Raw genomic sequence first — 23,221 nt, 5'->3', positions numbered from 1 at the left:
TATAAAATTGTGAATTTTTTTTTAATATCATAATGATAAACTTTTTCTAATCGTAAAATCATATAATTTTATAAAATTTGGAAAGATGAAAATATTTTAGATGGTTAATCAGCCAATCAGCAACCTTATACGATGACACGCCATAGGGACTTCTATTAATTACGCCACCTATTTTATGTTTTCAATAGATGGCACTTCCCGCCTTTCTTTTATTGTTTCTTTTCAGTAACCTTTTCGAATAAACGGTGTAATATCACTTGTGCGCAGTACATCGCTTTGTTTTCCGAATTTTATTCTTTTTTAACATTCTGTTGTCATAGATTAAAATTACGTAGTGATTATTATTCTAATATATTTTTTTTGTATTTCGATATAATAGTGAAATGAACTAAACAGTGAATTAATCTATTTAGGCATCTTTTCAATAATCGTTATTGTTGGTGCTTGATGTTTAATGAATTAATATAAATTTATAAAATGTATATATTCTTATAACGTAAATGTTAATCAATATTAATATCACATTTATAACATTAATTTATTCGTATTCTGAAACGTATTGATAAGTTTTCAGTGACGTATGAACAGAAAAATACATTTTTTTATAATCGATGTAAAATTGAAAACGAATATTTGTCGTTTCTTAACTCGTTTCTTTACAAAGGAAGTAGACATATTGTGTGTTTCGCTTATAATCAACTATCATCTGCACGAAAATTTTCTCAACGAGACGATGATTTTTTATCGAAGATAATTTTAATTGCGTAAGTTTCTCATTCTTTTCGATTTATTTGTTTCTTTATTTTTAATGATTATTTTTAAATTTCTAAAAAAACCTTTCTAAAATGAAAACAATACATCATATTTCTAACTTATTTTTTGAACATTGATATTTTTTCATGAAATTTTTTCATAAAATCTTATTAGTATTATTGATAGTAGCATTTTATTCGAAGAAACGTCACATTAACTGCTACTAATGCTTCGGCCTACTTCCCTGACTGCATAAATAGCAGCATTATTAGGTGCAATGCATATGCCGGCTATTTGCGTGTCGCTTGTTATTTTTAGAGAGGAAATCATTCTCGACGATGCACGCGCGTAATCTTTCCGAGTAAGGCGTGCCATGAATTTTTCGCATTTCAATCCTCATTCCATACATGAGCATCGTTAAATTTTTTAACGGTCGGTCGGTTGTGCTCATTCAAATACAGAAAAATATACGTATTACAAGTATCGAGTTCGCAAACGACATTTCGAGTTCGAAGATGCTTTCGAGAGTTTATCGAAGCGACATTATGCGACTACTTTCTCGTGAACTTTTGTCAAAATTTTTTGCGGTTTATCTAAATTATTTTTACTAAAATATCATTTTTTAATTGTATTTGAATTTCAGAAATCAATCTTTGGTTTTCACATAAATAATTTTATGTGAAAAGAATTGAATTGTAAAAAATTTATACATTTATTGAAATAGTGTGTTTAAATCTTGAATTTTTTTTTGATCTTGTTAAAGAACGAGAAATTAATCGTCCATTTTATTTTATTTCCGTATAGTTTTGAATGATTTTTATTTTTAGTATTCTAATTATTATCAAAAAGATTTTTTTTTAAAAATCAATTTGAAAATCTATTGGTTAATTGAAATAGAGAGGTTAGTGAGTATTTCCTAAATTTTTTCAAAATTTTTGAAAGCCTGAAATATTAAAAAAAATCGAGAGGAATAAAATAGACCTAAAAGTAAAGAAAGATGTGATAAAAGGGAATCATTTTCACGCTACGAATATTTTAAAACATAAATTCACACATAGTAACTATATGTACTATCTATGCAAGTATTGTTAAAAGCATATATATAATAATATAGAATATTTTTAGTAGGTCATAGCTGGGATATATATTCTTTTAATGGAGTCATATAATTATTAATTCAGTAATTGATGCAGCTCTTTTTATTCTCTATAAAAAAAATTAACTTATTTTTTTTTAAAAATACAATAATCTAGTTTCAATTTTATTTATATAAAAAAGTTTTTTAATTTAAAAAAAAAATTGTTCATTATATAAATTGAAGTAGTTAAGAATTTTTCTCTTAATTATAGTGATATGTGAAACTTGATCAGAATTCACATTTTTATTTAAAATAATTCAATATGCTTATAATCTATTAAACAGATTGTCATTAATTTCAAAATAGTAGGATGGCTTGTTTGAAATTACAATGTGATACATTTATAAATTTATAAACTTTATAGGTATATTCACTTTGCGTGCTGATATATAATTCAGATTTCAATTGTCTATATTTATTCATAAGTTGATGATAATTCAATGTTTGTTTTGCATTATACATAATTGATGTTTATTTAAACGAGATACTTATCTATATTAAAAAAAATTCTTCAGAGATGTTATTTCAGAGATATTAAATGGCACATTTTTAAATATTTATTAAAATATAAATTTCATACAATTATATACATTAATGAAACATTATTAATGGGTACTCGAATATTAATTGCCAGTATTATTAATTCTAAGAAATCTTCTCACAAATTAAAATCAAATTACAATTTCAATACAAATTACAATTAACTTTTAAGAAAAAAACTCAATTCATGTATTTAAAAAAAAAAAAAAAAGAAAAGAAAATTTTCAAATTACCAAAATTAATTATTACAATAGAATAATACACAAAAAAATTCTCTTATCTTTCAAAATGCACATCGCAAATGAATCCTATTTTTTTCATGTCCTGCAAATCGTAATCTAGTTAACCAAACAATATTGCTCGCAAGTGGTTTATACAATTGTACCGTGGAAAGGAATAAAAAAAAAAAAAGAAGAGAAAAATCTGATTCAGCCGATTCAAGCTTAATAACGAGCGATACGAACGGACAGATCGATCGATCGTGAGTAAAATGCACGGTGTGAAAATTTCATTTTCGGTGAAATTGCGGTTTGTATTATTTTACCGATCGTTTTCGCCTGGACATTAAACCACCATCGGTCATAAACCAATGTTTTATCAGCGGCCCCTCGTAATAATCGAATTACGCCTACACAATCTTATTTTTCTCTCGATTTATGAAAATGATTCGTTGACAAATATGCGCGTGAATAAATATCATCTTTGTATATTTCTCTTTTCCATTTAAATGAATTTATTTAAAATTTTGATGAAAATATTTAACAAAATCTAAGGAAATAATGAACGAGATATGGCAATATGTTGCAGTATTTGCATTATGTGCAAGGAAATTATAGTTTATCTTATGTATTTAATCATATTTTATCGTTAGGATAGTCTATACGATTAGTGTGCTCTCGACATCGATAGACTCTTCATCGTGGAGGACGGTCGATAGGTGCTCGAGAATTTATCCCTTGTTGGTCGAACGATTTTGTCAAGTGGTATACAACGAATGTATTATAAGCGACACTTTTCTGATTTTCCAAAGAGAATTTATTATCGTTTATTTTCTCGTTTTGATGTTTAGTTTTTATAATATTATATATCTTACAAATATATCGTTTCATGATATATTCTTCTTCTATCGTTTTAAATATCTATTATAATTAAAATTGCTGAATTATCATCAAATTAAGTTTTTAAAGATCGTTTTAAAATAAGTGATCGATTTGAAATTAGATTTAAAATTATAACGACTTTCGATTACTTTCAATAATTTTCGATAGATGGCGTTATTTGTTCTTTTCTATTACCTTTCCTATTCTATTCTTAATCTCTTAAGCGAAATTAAGAATTTTTGATAATCATTCGTTCGTTAATTTCTATCTTCAATCTATTCTTCAATAATTCATTTAAAAACTCGCAAACAATTTTCGATTTCTCGTTAAAAAAGAAAAATACATACTTTTTTTTTTGAACTGTGTCACTTTTGATAAATATAACACATATATCCATTATAGACTCATCACAGTTAGGGCCAAAATAATTAATTAAAATTTCGAATAAAATTTCTTTAAATAACTTCATTTAAAATATTTGAATAACATTTATAACCATTATCTTATACCTCTTTATACAACTTCGACTATAGTCCGCGGTTACTCGATTCATTGAATAATAAATTATTGAAGTAACTTATAGAAGTAACTTTATATCTGAACTTCGACCGTTCTAAATTTCGCCCATCTCTATCGAGGATAATATATCTTGTTTAAAACGAACTTAAGAATTAAGCGTTGGAAATCTAAAAAAAAAAAAAAAAGAAAAAAGGAAAAACAAAAGAAAAAAAGATGAAAGGGAGGGAAAAAGCAAACGATAACGAATGGACACAAACTTATCGACACGAAACGGCCAAAGGTTTTGCCCAACACCGTAAAAAGGGCGAAAAGGGTCGAACAAGGGACAATTATCATAGTAGGTCGATGAAGGTGACCCGTGAGGCAACGTGTGGCAGTCGAGGGAGGTGTGCAGCCCGGAATTATAGTCGGTCGACACGCCATCTTAAAGCGTGGAACACGTGGAGACTTCGTTAACGCTCGTCGTTATTTAACGATCTATCGCTCGCTAATAAATTGCTTGCACAATCGGTCGAGTTCACGCTGATTACCACGATTCCTCTCGATCCGCCGCGTTAATATCCCGTGGTATCCGGGCGGAGGAGATGCTGTCGGCCACGTTTCAATTTGTATCACTACCGTTCCTATTTTATCGCCACGTCTAATGCACACATAGTGGATTATTAACTCCTTGCATTTGGAATCGTATCGATATTGTTTATATTGTCAGAAAATAAATTTTTGAGTATCGAATAATTAAATATACTTTTTTTTAGGTTGTTTGGAAATAATTTTTAATAAACAGCACTGTCTTTAGAAATTTTTACGTACATCAAATCTTGATATATCTTTCATAATATTTCAAAAATACTGATAAAAGTTGCAACCTCGAAACGAGATTATTTATTTTTTTAGAAAATAGGTCTATTATAAAATGAATATTTTAAGAAGAAGAAAAAATCTAGAAACGTGGAAAATTTCAACACAAAGTATCTAATTACAATTTTTTTTTTTTTTTTTGATATGAGTGAATTAAATAGAACCAACGCACAGGTGTCACGATAGGGGGTACGGTACGCGAGATTGGCTTTATTCGAATCGAATATACCGAGGAAGTGGTGAAATCTCGAGGCATCTGCATTTCCAACTGTTAAATATCGCCCTACATATCGTGCTCGTGCATATTCTATCGTTGCTTCGTTTGTTATTCCGCATCGGCTCGTGGATCGTCTTCGCGTGCTGATGCGGACCGCGGGCATAAATTAAATTGCTTTCGAGTTCACCGCGACCTGTGTATAATCGATGGAAAAATTTGTTGAGACGATTTGCAAATTTTCATCGTTCGCGTGACAGTGAAAGTAGGGAATTTTCGTTGGTATTATCGAGATATGTTATTTTTTTTTTCTTTTTTTGTCGTATATTTGTAAGTTTAATTTTAAGTTAATTCGAAATGAGTTTTAAATGAGAATCGATTTTGCTCGCGACTTTTTAATTTTTTTTCAATCGCTTCTTTACTTTCGAGTATTTGATATCTATTGGTTTCGAAATTATTAAATTATTCGTGTAACAGTTTGCGTAAGTAACGATGAAGATATTAAAAATTTTAATATTTTCTTTCCTTCAAAATATATGGAAAAATATATACGTACATCAAATCTTGATATATCTTGATATATCTTTCATAATATTTTAAAAATACTGATAAAAGTTGCAACCTCGAAACGAGATTATTTATTTTTTTAGAAAATAGATCTGTTATAAAATGAATATTTTTATTCTTTACGTAAATGTATTTCTTCGTTTATTTGTCTTTAAATTAATTTTTATGAAAAGAAAGAATAGTAAATTTTATATATATATATATATATATATAAGTGTAGATTGCAATAAGAGAACTCTCTTGAAGAGTCGCATAGTAGTCGCATTTTGACCATCGTGACTAAATAATTAAATTTTCTCTCGAGAGTCAGAATCGTGAAATTCGTAGTTTCTCGACTGTGGATCAGTTTAGTACGGATCGTATAGTCTTGATATCATGGAGAAGAGCATGCTTCATTTCTCATGCAGTAAATGTTCTATGAGATCGTCCTTGTCTCTAAGTCAGTAGCCTGCCGTACTTGAAAATTCGAAAAGGATTCATTCAAGTTACAGTTCCGTCTTCCTAGTTATATCTCTTAGTTTATCGCGTTTCCTCTCTGTAAATTTTATTTTTACCCCACTTTTTCGAGTCCCATGCATTTTAAGTAACTTATTTTACTAGAGTAACAGTGCCCTATATTGCTATATCTCGAGGCAATTCCCTCAATTTTCTTTTCTTTTTTTTTTTAGAAAAAATATAAAATTCTTTTCGTAACATAATTTATACTTTCTTTATATAATATTTTAGTTTGTGCAGTAAGTTGAAGTTCATTTAATAATATTTGAAATTCTTTAAAAAATTATTCATTTTTTTTAAAATTATTTTATTTCAAAATGATAAATTTATTATCAAGTAAAACATTTTTGTAACCATGAAGAAAATGTTTAAACACGCAAAACAACAGTTCGACTTTCGACTCGATCGATTTAATAATGTGTGCATTCGTGACCGTAAACAGCTATAATTTACCGAATAATTGATCACTGCATTGTAATTACGACCCTTATTGTTTCTTTCAAATTTGTGTGTGGATTTAATTATTCCGTAAGGAGCGTGACTCATAAGTAATACGGACTATTCATCATAACGATCGTTACAATTTTTCATATTCTTTTGCTTGAATATATCTCGATATTATTTAGAATTCTGCGAAGTGAAAAATACACTTCATATGTATATAATGACAGAAGCAAGATGATCGTTAATTTTTATTTCCAACATTTATGGATTGGACGTCAACAAATATCACGTAGCTAAGCGTATTAAAATTAGAAAAACTTTGAAATATATATAATTCCGAACTTAGTGGCTTCTGGTGAACGAATGAACGATCATCAGAAACGTAAAATTTTATTCTTTAAAACGTTTTTTGATTTATTCCAATACAAGTTTTAGTTCTTGAGATATCGTCGTGTAAAGAGAATGGTAATTTTTTAATCCTCGGAGCTCTGGCTTCGCTAACCTATTCCAAACTTCAGACAAGTGGAAGAAATATGCATTTCTTTCAGGAAAAAATGTAGATCACTAAGTTGCGGATCCATTCATATCTTAAGCATTGTCTAAAGTATTATGGACTCTTTGAATTCTTATATCTTGGTAACCGATTGAAATATCGGGGTAAAACAAAAAAGGAACACCATTGGCACTATTTTCTCTGTTTTTTGAATGTGTCTTAATGACATATATATATATATTTATATACTAATTGAATAATTTAATTTTACATTTTAATAATTAATAATAATTTAATTTTACATTTTAAAATTATAAAAGTTTATAACTAAATAAATGGATCTATAAATATTACCAAAGAAAAATTTTATAAATTTGCGATAGTTTCTTAATAAATAGTGCGTTAATTTTTAATTTTTTATAGTGATAATTGTATGGAAGTAGATAATATCTTGAGTTGAGAGAATTATCATCGCGTTAATTGCCATAATTTAGAGTAGAAGAGCTATTTCGAGAGTGCAGTTATCTTAAAACAACTTTGTGGCACGATTAATTACGCGATTACAAAGTAAGATACATTGATACAAGATGGAAATGACTTCTGCGATATTCAAAATGATGAAATACGAAAAAAATAGGGGAATTTCTCGAGATAGATATCGAGTGGTTATCGTGGTTTATTTTATTTTAAAATTCAAGATCAAATTTCGAGTTTTTCGTTCTCTAATATTAATCTCGCATAATTTCTGAATAGATTACAAATTATTCAAAATGCGTGATGTGATACGATGTAATTTGCATTGTATCATAATTTTGAAATGAAAACCATGCAAGTCTTGTGATCATAATTCTAAGAAAGACCTGAATCGTCTCGTCTGATAGTCTAGTAATCCAATACTGGTTTCGTGGAAATCTAATATGGAATTTGAGATATTGGCCTCGACAAAGAGGTGTTGTTTCATGATCATAGAAGGTCGATATCCCATTGCTTCGATTTTACTTGAAAGGGAAATTCTGCATCGGTATCTATACGTACAAGCTTCTCTGTTTCAACGTAATTATCATATAATATTCTATCTTATTATCCTAACGATTTATTACGTATCATGGCATTCGAAAAAATTTGTGTTAATTTTAATCAATATAATAATAATCATATTTTATGACTCAATGACCAACAAATTTTGAAATTCAATTTCATTTTCAATTGATTCAAATGTGATTAAAAGTGATTTTTCTTAATCGTATAACGAGCTAATGGCTAAAAATAAACGCGCTGTTATAAGCGCCTTTCCACCGCATGAATTGCAAAACTTGTACAGAGATATAGCGGACGTCCCAGTTCGGCGGCTATCTAAATGTCTCGATGATAAAACGGTTAGAATCGATAATGCATATGAATTGGCTCGCTTATAAATAAATCCTTTTTCCCATGACCCCAAGCTGTTATTCCTTGATAATTAACATCGCGACGATTAATTAATTTGGCGTTTGGCGTCTCATGAATTTCCAATGACCGCAAAATAAAGCGATTTAATCGAATCCTATCCTCAACATTCTCATCATATTCGTTTGATTTTTATTTCATACGAGAATCGATCGATATAGTTTAATTAACTGATTTCTGAAATATAATTTCAAGCAACATTTTTTTTTTTTTGGCGAAAATTTTCGTTTCTACATTGTTAACGAGTTATTAAAGAAACGCTTAGTCAATCACAGAGCGCAGCAACGGTAGTGTTGGGTATGAACCACTATCGAATCGCCTCGAACGAACAAGTGGAAGCAAATGTGCTAAATAATTATTGGAAAAAATTTATATCGAATTATTATTGTCCTATTCACAATGAATAAATTAATTAGCTTCGACACGTGTTGCTTCGACTTGATTTGATAGCGAGTAATTTTGATTGAAATTTCGATAAATTCCTCAATATATATAAAAATATTCGTACAATGTTTCCATTTCGTTTATTACAAAAATAACATGAAATTATTTTCTTTCAGGTTCATGGTGGTATTGGTGTGCCTCATATTTAGCGTTTTGTCGACCATAGAGCAATACAGTAACTTCGCAAACGAAACCCTCTTTTGGATGGTAAGTGCTCCTTCATCGATTATTTTTAATTAACAAAGTGACAATTATAACATAAAAACAATATTAGATAAATTTTCATAATTTTGGTGAAGTAATAAATATACGCGAATTGTACTTCCAGTGATCCCTACAACATCAAGGGATTCGTGGAAATGAAAGTTGACATGCCCTCGCTATTGTTTGCCTGTCAAACTTCCTCGAAATCATACGAAATCACACGCGCCTAAACACACCGCGCAAACAAAGCATCGTTTCGCGAGTAATTCGAGCGTAGCTTGTTCGAGATAACCGGATTTAATTAATTATAACGGGATTATAAGCGGAAACTTGGTTCAAAGTTCGACGACTTTCGAGGAGGGAAAATCTCGAGCCATAAAGGCATTCGAACAAGAGCCACTCGCGAAATCACAGGGAACGATCTCCTTTATCCGATGTATCTTCCAAGCGAAGTGTTCCATCGGTCTTTTACCATTACTTTTACGAACTTCTCGAGTAAACTGTGTGCTATTCTTTTATCTCCGTAAGCCTCTTGCCTATAGTTTCAGATGGTTGTTCAAGGCCATTTAACCACCTCCTTTCACTCTATATTTTCTGCCGCGTCTCGTCGTTTTGATTGCTTATACGCGAAACTTATCGCTTTGTGTATCGCTTTACATTTTCTGGTTTTCTACGTAGAAAATTTGGAAGGAAAATAAAATAATAATTGATATTTCTTAAATAAAATGAATAACGTTTTACGCGTGATATACGTAATTAAAATATATTGATCGTAATTATATTTACCGTAATTGTATCATCCTGAAAAGTGAATTATTTTATCGAGATAAAATTCGATTTTTATCTACGGATGGTAAAAGGTCATACGTAACGATATTAGTTTGATTAATTAATATTGTTCGATTCTTAAACTATAAATAAAACTTACTTACTGAAACGATTCTTACTTTCGTATTCGTTTCGATAACATTAAATCTCAAAAATCTTATATTATCGAAAATCAAAACGATTTTCCCGTTTCCAACAATTAAAATACTCAACATACCAAAATTCATTCGCCTTGAATAAAATACGATCGTAGCGCAATTTCCACTGAAATCTTTCCACTGTAATTGAAATTCCGGCAAGTTTTCGGTGCGTGTCGCGATCCTACGAAACGTGGTCACGTTTCATCCATAAGTCATTATGCAAATATCACGGAATAAGGGCGGAAGGATCGCCCGAAGGGTTTGTCAGCCCCTTCTCGACCCCTATGTAAGTGTTCTTTCTGCGTAGGTACCTGTCCAAAGTTAAAGTTGCAAAACCATAGATTCTGTTTATGTATCTAAGGTATACATCATAAAAAGCTAGGGACTTGACAAGTTGTCCCTAATGACAAGCCATTCCCTGGCTTCCTCTTCTCTTCCGCATTGACAGGATAAAAATAGACGCGAAAAAACAAGTTTGGAATTTTTTTTTTTTTTTAGTAATCAGTTTTTTTTTTTTTTTTTTTTACACATAAAATAATCATAAAAAATATACTATTTGTATTGTTATTGCTCTTATTATAGATGAATTGTATATTTATATTACGTATTAATTAATTAGATTCAAACAAGATCGAATAATGTTTATTGCGAAGAAATAATTTAATTTTAAAATTCCAAATTTAATATTTAAATACGAATTATCTTATCTTTCATTTTTTATCTAAGCAAGTTCTAAAAATCTTCAACTAATTTTTCAAATAATTAAAAGGATTTATATGTAAGCTATACATTTTTTGTGATAATAAAATTTGTTCTCAAATGAATCAATGATGGAGTTCAGAGATTATTTTTAACAATTTTATTTTAATTTTATTTATTTTGTGTTATTATAATATGTGTTAATATGTGTTATATAATATAATATTTAAATACGAATTATCTTATCTTTCATTTTTATCTTATCTTTCATTTTTATCTAAGCAAGTTCTAAAAATCATCAACTAATTTTTCAAATAATTAAAAGGATTTATATGTAAGCTATACATTTTTTGTGATAATAAAATTTGTTCTCAAATGAATCAATGATGGAGTTCAGAGATTATTTTTAACAATTTTATTTTAATTTTATTTCAGATGTGTTATTATTGTATATCTCGAATATCAACATGGTATAATATAAGGATGGGGGAAAAAAGAAAAAAAAAAAGAAATGTGAAAGTTTCACGAAACAAGAGAACATCGCGATTCTGTCATCGATGTCCCCATTTTTACAGAGCGTCGTGGCATTGCAATAAAGGTCGTAACAATCGATATAGCATCTCTATATAACGTTGGAGCTCGTTGCACATTTATTTTAAGAACAGGGAACTAATGACTGCGCTACCCCAGAAAGTCATCAGGAAAATGCCTTTCTCGCCGTTATTATGATTATCGGTCGGTCGAGGCAATTTATTTCACATTTTTCTGGCTCATTTACCTGTACATTCACGTTTTTTTTTTTTTTTAACGCAATCGCAATTGATCGTTCGATTAAATATACTTTAGATCGAATTTTTATACACGGTTACGATATTTGCACGATCGTGTTCTCCGATTGTGAGGTTAAGAATTATTCAAGTTTAAATTTAAACTTGTGTAATTTCACGTTTATGTGAATACGTATTTATTTCGTATTTTATGTAAACAATATAAATGAATATGTTATTATATATTTCTTCTGATGTTAATTTTATTTGCATAATAATTGAACATTTAACTATATTCTGAATAAAACTTCGTTACGAGTAGATTTTTTTTTTTTACGCAAAATTAAATTTTTAATGAACATGAGTAAGAAAAATGGAGGTTTATTTTTTATTCCTCAGATATTGTGATTATATTTTTGATATTTTGTTTCTTTTTTATATGTCCATTTTGTAGATTTATAGTAATGGGAATAAATGTGAAATTTATTTAAATCGTGGAATATTGTCTTTAAACTTTATCACTCGGATGAAATGCACGGTAAAAATACATGGAGAAGCGCATTTTAACGCGCATTTTATATTTCATATTTTATCACGCAATAAAACAGAGTGTTTGAAACAAAATGCAAGTAATTAAATATTGTTAAATAAAATTAACAACTTGAATTAATATTTTTACGATTAAAATTTGATTAAAATTTTCGCGAAAAGATAAATCATTTATGATAAAAAAAGAATGAAAAATTTAAAAAATTTTTAAAATAACTTTAAACGAATTATTTATCGCGATAAAGATGAATATCCAGTGAAAAAAAAAAAAAAAAAAGTCACGTACTATAACTTTGGATCCATATGAAATGCGGAGTTAGATATTCTTCGAAAAGGTTAACCCTTTGAACCCAATGGACTATTCAAACTCCTGTTAAAAAAGAGGTTTTTACGGTAACGTGGAGAATAAAGCGCCGTTCATATTGCATGAAAAGGGAGGGGGAAAAATCGTGAATGGAACTTCAATTGGCAGAATGTACGGAATATGGATACGAAATGAAGATGCGATTATTCCATAATATTCTTTATCCATTTTTCAGAAAAATTATTTAAACTAGATATAGTCTTTTATGATTAGAAAGAGATATTGCTCGTTATTCATGTAATAATTAATAGCTTAATTTAAACTCTTTTTAGACCATTTCAGAAGATTTTAAAATTATGCCTTTTGGATTTAAAAAAAAAATAAAAAGAAAAATATTACTCACTATTCATCGTTATCCATTTTTTATTTTAAGAGAATTACGAATTTTTATACAGCTAAAGTAAAAATAGTCATAGAAAATATGTTATTACATAAACATGATTAATTATGTAATATACATTATAAAGTATCAGCAATTTCATTATGTAAATTTACTTATTATAAAATTTACACTATAATATTACATAAGAATAGCTTCTCTTGTTTGTTTGAAAAAATTGGACTTGATTGTTTTATTTTACACAAAACAATTGGGATCTTTTTCATAATTTTATTAATATTCAATTATCATATATATTTAAATAAAAATAACATGACAAGAAAAATATGAAAAATATGCATTTGCATATAAAAATTTACGGTAATTAAGTTATTTAGAGAAAGAAAGAATGAAACATAAAAAAAAAAAAAAAAGAAAAATATTTTCATACATTTTCTTTTTTTTTTTCACAGGAAATATGTTTGGTGGTATTCTTCGGTGTGGAATACTTGGTGAGATTATGGAGCGCGGGTTGCAGATCGAAGTATATGGGTTGTTGCGGCAGGCTCCGCTTCATACGGAAACCGATTTGTATCATAGGTGAGTAGTGCGTTCCATTAATGCACACCTGATCCCAGTTCAATTAGCTCTGTGCCCGAGGGTTAATCCAATATTCGCGTCCTCCGATTGTCGTGGTCGAAATTAGATCTCTTTGAAAGGCGAAATTTCCTCCGGTGTCAAAATTGTCTTTATTTGTCTCGTTAAGGCCTTAAAGTAGTTAGTAAAGGCGTGTGATTCGTCTATATTCTTATATTTTCTTATATATATCTTATTTCATCTATACATTCTGATTAATGAAGATTTATCTGAATTTTTTGAGATTAATACGATTCATATGAATCTTGTGAATTCTATCATTTATTTCTATATTTCGAAAAAAAAAAGTTGTATTGACGAGAATAAAAATATGCGAAATTGAAACGTAGTCTATAAATCTCTATAAATCTCTTTCATATGTATTAAATCGTTTTTTTTCTATGACATATTTATATATGTGAATTTTAATTTACAGATGAAAAAAAGTAAAACTTTCGTTACTCTTGAGAATTATTTTCTGTTAATGGATACCATTGAGAGTTATCTTCAGAGAATTATTTACAATGTAAGACGCACTTACAAGAATATTCGTGAGAGTAACTTGCGAAAGTTTTATTTTTAAATGTATTTACATTCGAGACAATGTTTAATATCATAATATTCTTTTTCAGTCTACTACGAATGATTAATTGTAATGAAAACAAACGTAGCTATCGTACGAATACTATTATTTATTTTTATGTTTTGCCTACTATCTCAATTCGGAGAAGTCGTCGATAATAGACCGACCGAGTATGTAAACAAAATCGAGACGTAATTCTAAATCATATGCTCAGTCGTCGTCTGAACGCTTTCCTAAACACTGCAATTAATATTCGTTATACGCGTTAAATTCTATTTTATGTTTTACGAATCATCGTGTTTAAAAAAAGGATTATTAATATATATTTCTTTCGTTCTCTTATATGTTTGAAGATAAATACGAATTATTACAGAAAAGAGAAAGATAAGTATATTGATTTCATTTGTTTTTTCTTCTTTTTATCTTTGTTTAGATTTAATCGTGGTGGTCGCGTCGATGGTGGTGCTGTCTGTAGGAAGCAATGGTCAAGTATTTGCCACTTCTGCAATAAGAGGCATAAGATTTTTGCAAATATTACGAATGCTTCATGTCGATCGACAAGGTGGCACGTGGCGACTTCTCGGCTCTGTTGTTTTCATCCATCGTCAGGTATTTTATTATTAACTTTATTTATTAACTTAAAGATTTAAATAATCTATTTATTCATTATATATATAAAGTATTATACATGTATAGGTTAGGTTATATGTATAAATATATATCATATAAGTTATATTATTTATAGGTTATAATATATTATTAATTTATTATTACTATTGTTATTATTAATTTGTTATTACTAATTTTCTTAAATCAGATTTAAAATAGAATATATGTATATTCTATTTTACAATAATTTCGATATTTTTTTATTTTCAATTTTTATAAATAAGAATATTTTCGATGTTTTATAGGAGCTGATTACGACACTGTACATCGGGTTCCTAGGTCTCATTTTCAGCAGCTACTTCGTGTATCTTGCCGAAAAAGATGTAATAGGTCCCGATGGAAAAACAGATTTTTCCAGCTATGCCGATGCACTTTGGTGGGGCGTGGTGAGTGAAAACTCACTTTTTATTATATTTTTTAATGCACATTTATTCGTTTTATTATAGTAATTTGTTTTCTTTATTATGGTTAATTTGCGAATTTTTATTAGCATAATTAGAAAAATAAAAATCTACTTCATTCTTTGAATGTATTTTTATATAATTCAATGTATGTGTCGCATTACATCAATGTATCTATCTAAAAATTTTGATTTTTGATGTCGTTAAAATTATGGAATTTATTTTTTTCTTTTTCTAATTTATAATTGTGCAACTTAATTGGTATTTCATTTGGATATTTGTTTAAAGTATTTACGATTAATTTAAAGTTAAAATAGTTAAAATAAAAATTTAATTGTTAAATCAATTGATGAAATAATTAGCCAATTATTTGAAGTAGTAACTGGTACATTAATGTAGGGGATAATCGATAGGAGTTCGATTGCCCGGATGATACAGTTAAATGAGAAGAAATATAAACGTTCCATTGAATAAAATGAATTTCGAACCATTTTTTTTTTCAAATCATCGTGAATTTTACAATTCTAATCTCGCCAGTTTAACAATGATCGATTCATAATTATTAAAAGAAATTTTTCGTTTTAAATAATTTAAATAAACGAAATTACAAGAGAAATTATAAGAGAATAATAATTAACGACTTATAAAATTAAATAAAAATTTAGAGAAAGGCAAAATTATCCTCTCGGAAGATATTTTCACGTGACTCTTGAAATTTTATATTTAAACTCAAAGATATTTCTTTCGATAAGTTTCCCGATTCGAACATTTCGAATTGCTTTTAAATATTTGCTTTGAAATATTTTCACTGATTGATCAAGCAAACATTCACAGGCTTTCGTTTTAATCCATAAATGTGTTTCTCTGTCGTTTTTATTACGCAACATTTAAGTTTTTATTACGAACAAATTTTAATAAAGGAAAAAAATTATTATTACCATTTCATTTGTAAATTAATAAACATTTATATTGCGGGCGAAAAAAAAAAAAAATAAAAGAATGTATTAACGCATATCACAAACGCTTAAATTCACGGTCCAAAAGATATTTGATCACCCGTTAAAATAGAATAATCTTTCAAAATTGGATCGAACAATTTTTTTTTTTTCCAACATCAAATACAATACATTCAGACAAATATACTTTTTCGAAAGAGACGCACAACGAAGTATCTATTTTTAATCTCTTGTTAATTGTAAACCGTATTTCATTTATTTCTTTTTTTTTTTTTGTCAAGAAATTCGAAAAAAAATTGTTCTCCAAAAGATTAAACAAACGAATAATGATCTCTCTTTCAAACAAATAATAATTTTTATTATTAAAATTATACCAAATCTAAAATAATCTCGAAAGAAACACTCGAAGCAATCAATCCTCGATCAAACCAAAACCAACCACGCACACGTATATACCCAATCCACTCATTCACTCACCGGTTTAATAAGCCTGTCCATTGATACAATTTCTATTAACGCCAATAATTAATTCGGGGCGGAGCGATTTTCTCCCTATCTGGAAACGAAACGAATCGAATCGAATCGAATCCCTACGAGCGTTGTTTGTCAAACGGCGGTCGCTAATCGCTTGGAAAATATATATCTGTATTTATAGCTAGCTCGTTGTCGAACGAGCGCCAAGGGATCGATGGAGGGGGGGGGGGAGCCGGGGCCGAGAGATTTAAATGCGGGCTTGATTAACGCCGCCTCGCGGATTGCCCGCGTTCAACCGATTTCCATCCGATTTTCCGTGAGGGGGAGGAGGGGGGAGGGGGGAGGAAGAGGGGATTGGCTTCCCTCTTGGAATCGTTCCTGCGCTCTAACCCTATCCGACAGACGCGACGGGGAATTGAAATTTTAATTAGGTTGTTTTTCAATTTGGCGTTAATTACCGGGACGCTCGACAGGAAAGAGGTTTTAATAAAATATTCGTCGGACGATGGCGGTGGTTACTGTGACCTCGAATTTGACGAGAAATTATTTTTTTATTTCGTTTATTTTTCTCTTCTTTCTCTCTCTCTCTCTCTCTCTTTCTCTCTCTCTCTCTTTCTCTCTCTTTTTCGTGTATTCGTGTGGTTACACGTTTGTGAATAGGGACGGGGGATTGTGTTGAAACGGTGAGGTTTCTGATTGGTAGCGCGATATTGGTTTTTTACGTACATGCGATTTTACGATTTTAGGATGCTATTTTTAGAATGCAGATATTTTATTTTTGTACAATTATATTGTTATTAATTTTTCCTTTTTTTTTAGAAAAAATTTAGATCGCAAATTGTTCGCGTTTTTTTAATTTTGCGAAATCGATCGAAATTAAATTTTTCAACGATCTAATGAAAAAAAATCTTTTCTCTCTTTCAGATTACTGTAACCACAATCGGATACGGTGATACCGTCCCACAAACGTGGATGGGAAAAATAGTCGCCTCGTGTTTCAGCGTATTCGCTATATCCTTTTTCGCACTTCCAGCCGTAAGTTATATATATATAAATATATTTTTTATCAAATTTTAAAAATTTTATATTTATTTGTTTTCCAATGAAAAGAATAAACGAATCAAAGATTTCGTAATATTAAATACGAAACATGGATAATTTCGAATTTCATCTGAATGTACAAATATTTGATGTGCAACATATATTGTATTTATTTGTTGTATATACATTTAAATATTTACGTATATGTACGAAATAAATAATATGCTTCAAAGATATTTTGTAAATAGCAAACATAAAAATATTTGACCATGCAAATACCGGATATTTAGTTCAACGTACGTTTAATATAAGAATGAGAAAGATAAAGACACTCTTTATCTTAATTTATTAACCGTATAGCAAAACATTTTCTTTTTCTATCCTTTTTTGAAAACTATTATTTATTTGCGAGAAAAACGCCGGCATAAATAATAATATTAAATGTATATCCTTCTCTTTTTTTATTATATCTATCGACTAATATTAATATAAAATCATCCACATGTGCAATATTTCCTTTACCTTTTATACTTACCTTGTATATTTTATTTACAATTATATGCTTATATAAATAATAACTTATTTTACACAAAATAAATAAATAAAACGTTTCAGAATTTATCTCTTGGTCACGAAGCTTGGATATCTGTTAATTTTAAATAAACTTAAATAAAAAAAATTAACCAATATAATAAATTTATTACACAAAATAATAATATAATATAATAATTATAATTATTATATAATTATATAATTAATCATATAATAATTTATTATACAAAATATCCACAAATTTCCAGGGAATATTGGGCTCCGGTTTCGCGTTGAAGGTGCAGCAAAAGCAACGGCAGAAACACTTCAATAGGCAGATACCTGCCGCGGCAATGTTGATACAGTGCCTGTGGAGGTGTTACGCCGCCGACAAAGCCATCAACAGCGTGGCCACGTGGAACATTTACATCAAGGATCCGGCACCGACCGGACAACCCTCCACACCATTGGGAAAGGTAAGGTTTTTTCTTGACTAAATGTTTCTTTTCCTCTTTCCGCCCGAGTTCAGTGGCAGTAGCTACTATAGCCGTTGATTGTTGTTGTTTCTAGCTGCTTTTTTTTTACGATGTTCCTCGGCCGTTTTAAATCAAAATCGATCATTTTCGATAATATATATATTCTTTTACAACGCCGGGTTCCTTCTCGTTTTTCTTGACGATGGAACGTTTATATATATATATATAGGATATGTCGAGATTGGAGGACTGTTTGGTGTTTTTTTTCGTTGAACAGATTATCATGGCGGATGTTACTGTAAAAACTTTTTTAACTTTGGATATTTGTTTCTTTTTCTTGTGGAATTAATTCTTGATTGTTGTGGATTGTTGTGGATAGAGTGAAGTTGTATAGAAGAAAGCGTGTGTCTTGATGATCTTTTGATGCTTAAAGTGTTGTTTGATTAAAGGTGTGAGGGAATTTGGAAGGTAAAGTCTTCAAGTTAAATTCACTTGGTAAATTTATGGACATTCATGTTTAACTTTTTTTTAGTTAAAGGTTTTTCAATTCTGTCTATCTTTTTCAATTTGGTTTGGATGAAAATTAGAAAATGAAAGAGAAAATTTAGAACAAGGGATATTAAGTATTTGGTTTAAATCAGGTTTGAATTGGATTTTGATTTTTAAATTACATTCACAATTAATGAGGTGTGACTTTTTCTTATTTAAATAATTCTAAGAATGAAATGATATTGTATTTGTATCAAGTAAAAGTTATTTTTATAATATTTGTTTAGTTGGTATCTTTAGAGATAGTTATTTTTATAATCATATTTCCTGTATGTATAAAAAATCAAAGATAAAATTATGCTCTCTCTACCAGATAAGCATATATTATCAAAATCGAAATTTGAGTATTATTATCTTAAAAATAATTATTTATATTTTTTTAAATTTTCAATTCTCAAAAATCAACAATTTTACAGTAACATTTATACTATTAATCTGTTTCAACAATAGTAAAATCATCGAGTTTATTCCAGTCTTTGTATTTTGAACGTATCTCGGAATAGAAAGCTCATTTGTGATTTTTCTGTCGTACGTGAAAATCGTGTTTGTCTCGTTTGATCTCGGTAAATTGGATTAAATTTTAAAATTTACTTAATAATTTTAATTCGTTTTTCCGTGTAAAACGAACTATTTAAACTTTTTCCCATCTCAGTTTACTCTTTAGGGGATTATAAATTACCGAGATTGTTCGAGTCAGTACATAAAAGATGCTTTTAAAATGGCGTTGGAAATTTTATAGAAGAATTATTTCATTTTAAATGCAATTTCTATTAAATTTCCCCAATTTAAATTTATCAAATAAATTTTTAAATTGATATCTTATATTTTTAAATGATATCTTGAAATTATCTAAGAAATTTCCAGTTATATTTCCACATTTTTGGAACACCTTGTATAATAACGATATAATATAATAGTATTCAAAAGCAAAAACGATTCATAGATGTCGAAATACAATAATTTCTTCAAAAAGATAAAACTATCCACGACGCCATTTTAAAGACCAGAATCTGCTTGTATCGAAGTTCTTTGAATTTAAATTTAGAATCGAAGATAGATTATTTCAACTGAAGCTACTTGTCGATAGAAATCGAGAAAATCGAAGAAATTTATTTAAAAAGAATTATTAAAAGAAAAAACGTTCGTACGAAATCCTGTATACCATTACTAATCACAGGACTTCGATCTATCTCTCGTGATGCAGACAAATAATTTGGCAGTGGATGGATGTAAGCCAGTGTTTTCCAACAATGGGGCGTTTTAATTAAAAATTAAAAATATTTAAAATTACATACTGCCCTCTCTTCAAATATAGTATTATTTTACTCATAACCTCGAAACATACGAGAAAACTAAAAGGTTGGAAATTTCTTTCGCGACACATTTGTTGGAAAAGATAAAGATCCAATTAACCTAACCTCAATCTTTCCAACTTCGTTTCGAAGCTAGAGGGCGCGTGCAGTTTCAAATATATTTCAATATATCTTGAATCAATAATAAAACGTTTAATCAAAATATTCAACTTGCTTTCGTTTGTTAGTCATTATGAGAGATAATGACAAAAAGCTGAAAAAAAAAAGGTTGGAAAACATTGATTGTAAGCAAAGAATGTGAATTCTGTTCTGTGTTTTCAATGTGCCGCTCTAATATCCGAAATATAATTAAAACTTGAGTATTGCTAGTGATTATTCGTGGTGTTGATGCAGTTTCGAATTATGCTTGGAAGCTTTTTGTATTATTACGTATTATTAACGTTTTTTTTTTTTTTTTTTTTTCTTCTTTTCTTCTTTCGTGTCGCGGCACGAAACGAAGATTTCTTCGCTTTTCTATTCGTTTTCTCAGTTCCTCAGTTGCGTTTTTTAGATTTCCATTATTGATTTCCAACATCGAGGATCGTTTGTCTCTTAACTTCCGTTTCGTTTCGACGAATTTTCGAACCGCGATGCAATTTGTGGTGTAATCGAATTAGGGATGGTGTTTTGACTAAGGAAGTAAGAGAAAAAAAAAAATGGTTTCCACGTGGAAATTTTTTTTTGCGGAAAATTAACTTTTTGAATAATTCATACAATAATTTAATCAATTAATGAAAGAAATTTTTTTTTAATATTGTGTGTAATTTTTTTTATTTAGAATCCCGTAAAATATTTATTTTTATTTTATTTGAAATTTTTAATTATGGGAAATATTTTTTTTCGGAATCTTAGAAATATATTATGGATTTTTCGAATTATTTTGAATTTTTGAAATATGGCATTGTAATTTTAAAAAGCAATATTTCAGAAAAATTGTTATTACTAAAATATAAAATTTTCTTTATTCCTCGAAATTTTAATTCGGAATAATATCAAAATTATGATGTTTCTTTTCTTAATTTTTTTTCCAAATTTTTTATAGGGGAAAAAAAAATATCAAAGATTAAATATTTTTTCTTTTTTGTTCAAAAAAATTCTACTTTTTCTATCGCAAAAAAATTCTCTCGTTCGATTACACTGCGAATGAAAATCCTGCAATTTTTTTCAGTATCGAATATATTCAAGTGAATGCTTAAGTTAAGTTTATTTTAAACTTTTCTCTTCAGTAGTGTATCATATGACGCTTCATCAGAAAGTTAAACGCATCGATTAATCATTTTTATTTTTCCACGATATTTGAACATTCTTTCGTAGAAACTTGCTTTCAAAACTTCGATTATATACTTGTTATGCAAATCGCTTCTCGCATCCTTTCTATTAAAAAAAAAAAAAAAAAATTAAAAAAACAAACGTTCGAATCAAATGATCGACATGACTCGACAATCGAAATTTATTATCATACTTGTATTTAAATAATAAACTGAAAAAACGAATATTGTTACATACAAATATTGTATGTAAAAAATATTTCTCTCTCGCAATGCATTCGTATTTCAATTATTTCTTTCGATGTTTCTTCTATCCACTTTGCAAAAAATATGCATCGCGATTCTTCTTCTTTTCCAACATTTCATCGATTTAGCGCAATTTAATTATTTTTTTGCTTGGAAAATTTCATTCGCCGATATTTTTGCGAATTATTCTATCTTTTTTCTTTTCTTTCTTTTTTTTTTTTTTTTTTGCCAATCTGCTAATCGAACATAATGCCCGAAAGCAAAAAAAAAAAAAAGCAATTTTTTATAAAATTATAAAAAAAAAAGAGAGAAAAATTTATTTTGAAATTTGCATATATAAAGGAAGTCCGTGGAAAGAAAATTTTGAATATTTCAAATCTGTCGATTCGAAATATACGAAATTTTCAAACAAATTCATCGGCACATGGAGATTCTATATGAAAAAAAAAAAAAAAAAAAAAANAAAAAAAGAAAAAAAAAAGAAGAAAAAAGAGAGAAAAAAATATACAAAGAGAAATCTCACTCGTCAGGTATCTCTCTCGCATCTGCTGCCAAAAAAATTCTCGCGTGTTATATCTCCATTGTCCTCGCTATTTCTTTTTTCCTTTCACACGCCCATCTATCTATCTGTCGCGAATTTATTACATTATAATAACGTATAATCCCATTCATCGTATCATCATGCATATATTTACAAAAAAAANAAAAAAAAAAAAAAAGAAAAAAAAAGCACATCTCTCATCTCTTTTGGATACGATATATATAAAATGTACCTAATATATATTTCAGTTGATTTGTGTAAAGAAGATGGTATGTAAAGGCTATTTTTAGATTTATTTCAATTTTTAATCTTTTGCATGTTTATTTATTTATCAATTATTATTATTATTATTATTATCATTATTATTATTATTATTATTATTATTATTCACATTTTCTTTATCACATAATATGGAACGGGAACGATTGGTGGCTAGGTTTTCGTGTCGCCAACACACGAGTCTGTTCAAAATAATGCGAAATTTATCCTCGACACTCGATCCTACTCAATTTTTCAAATCACTTCTAGCTTTCGAATATATTCACACATTTTTTTGGGAGGGGGGGGGGGAAGGGGGGAGATGATTTTTCGATTCTTTTTTTTTTTTTTTTTTTTTT

At 28.7% G+C, this 23,221-nt stretch overlaps 1 protein-coding gene across 17 annotated transcripts in view; it reads left to right on the top strand.

The window, feature by feature from the left end:
• LOC122714678 (potassium voltage-gated channel subfamily KQT member 1) overlaps positions 1-23,221 on the top strand; it is a 123,997-nt gene that overhangs the window by 76,403 nt on the left and 24,373 nt on the right. For 15 of the 17 annotated variants that reach the window (XM_043936278.1, XM_043936382.1, XM_043936346.1 and 12 more), the window contains 7 exons: positions 9,128-9,218; positions 13,355-13,481; positions 14,534-14,709; positions 15,015-15,155; positions 17,525-17,635; positions 18,442-18,648; positions 22,853-22,873. In XM_043936278.1, coding sequence (XP_043792213.1) covers positions 9,128-9,218; positions 13,355-13,481; positions 14,534-14,709; positions 15,015-15,155; positions 17,525-17,635; positions 18,442-18,648; positions 22,853-22,873 — 874 coding nt within the window. The remainder of the gene's footprint in view (positions 1-9,127; positions 9,219-13,354; positions 13,482-14,533; positions 14,710-15,014; positions 15,156-17,524; positions 17,636-18,441; positions 18,649-22,852; positions 22,874-23,221) is intronic. The other 2 variants (XM_043936271.1, XM_043936263.1) reach the window with 1 other exon arrangement.

This window comes from Apis laboriosa, unplaced genomic scaffold (assembly GCF_014066325.1).
Source record: "Apis laboriosa isolate Shangri-la unplaced genomic scaffold, ASM1406632v1 scaffold112_cov148, whole genome shotgun sequence".
NCBI lineage: Eukaryota > Metazoa > Arthropoda > Insecta > Hymenoptera > Apidae > Apis > Apis laboriosa.
This window is presented reverse-complemented; position numbering and strand designations above follow the sequence as displayed.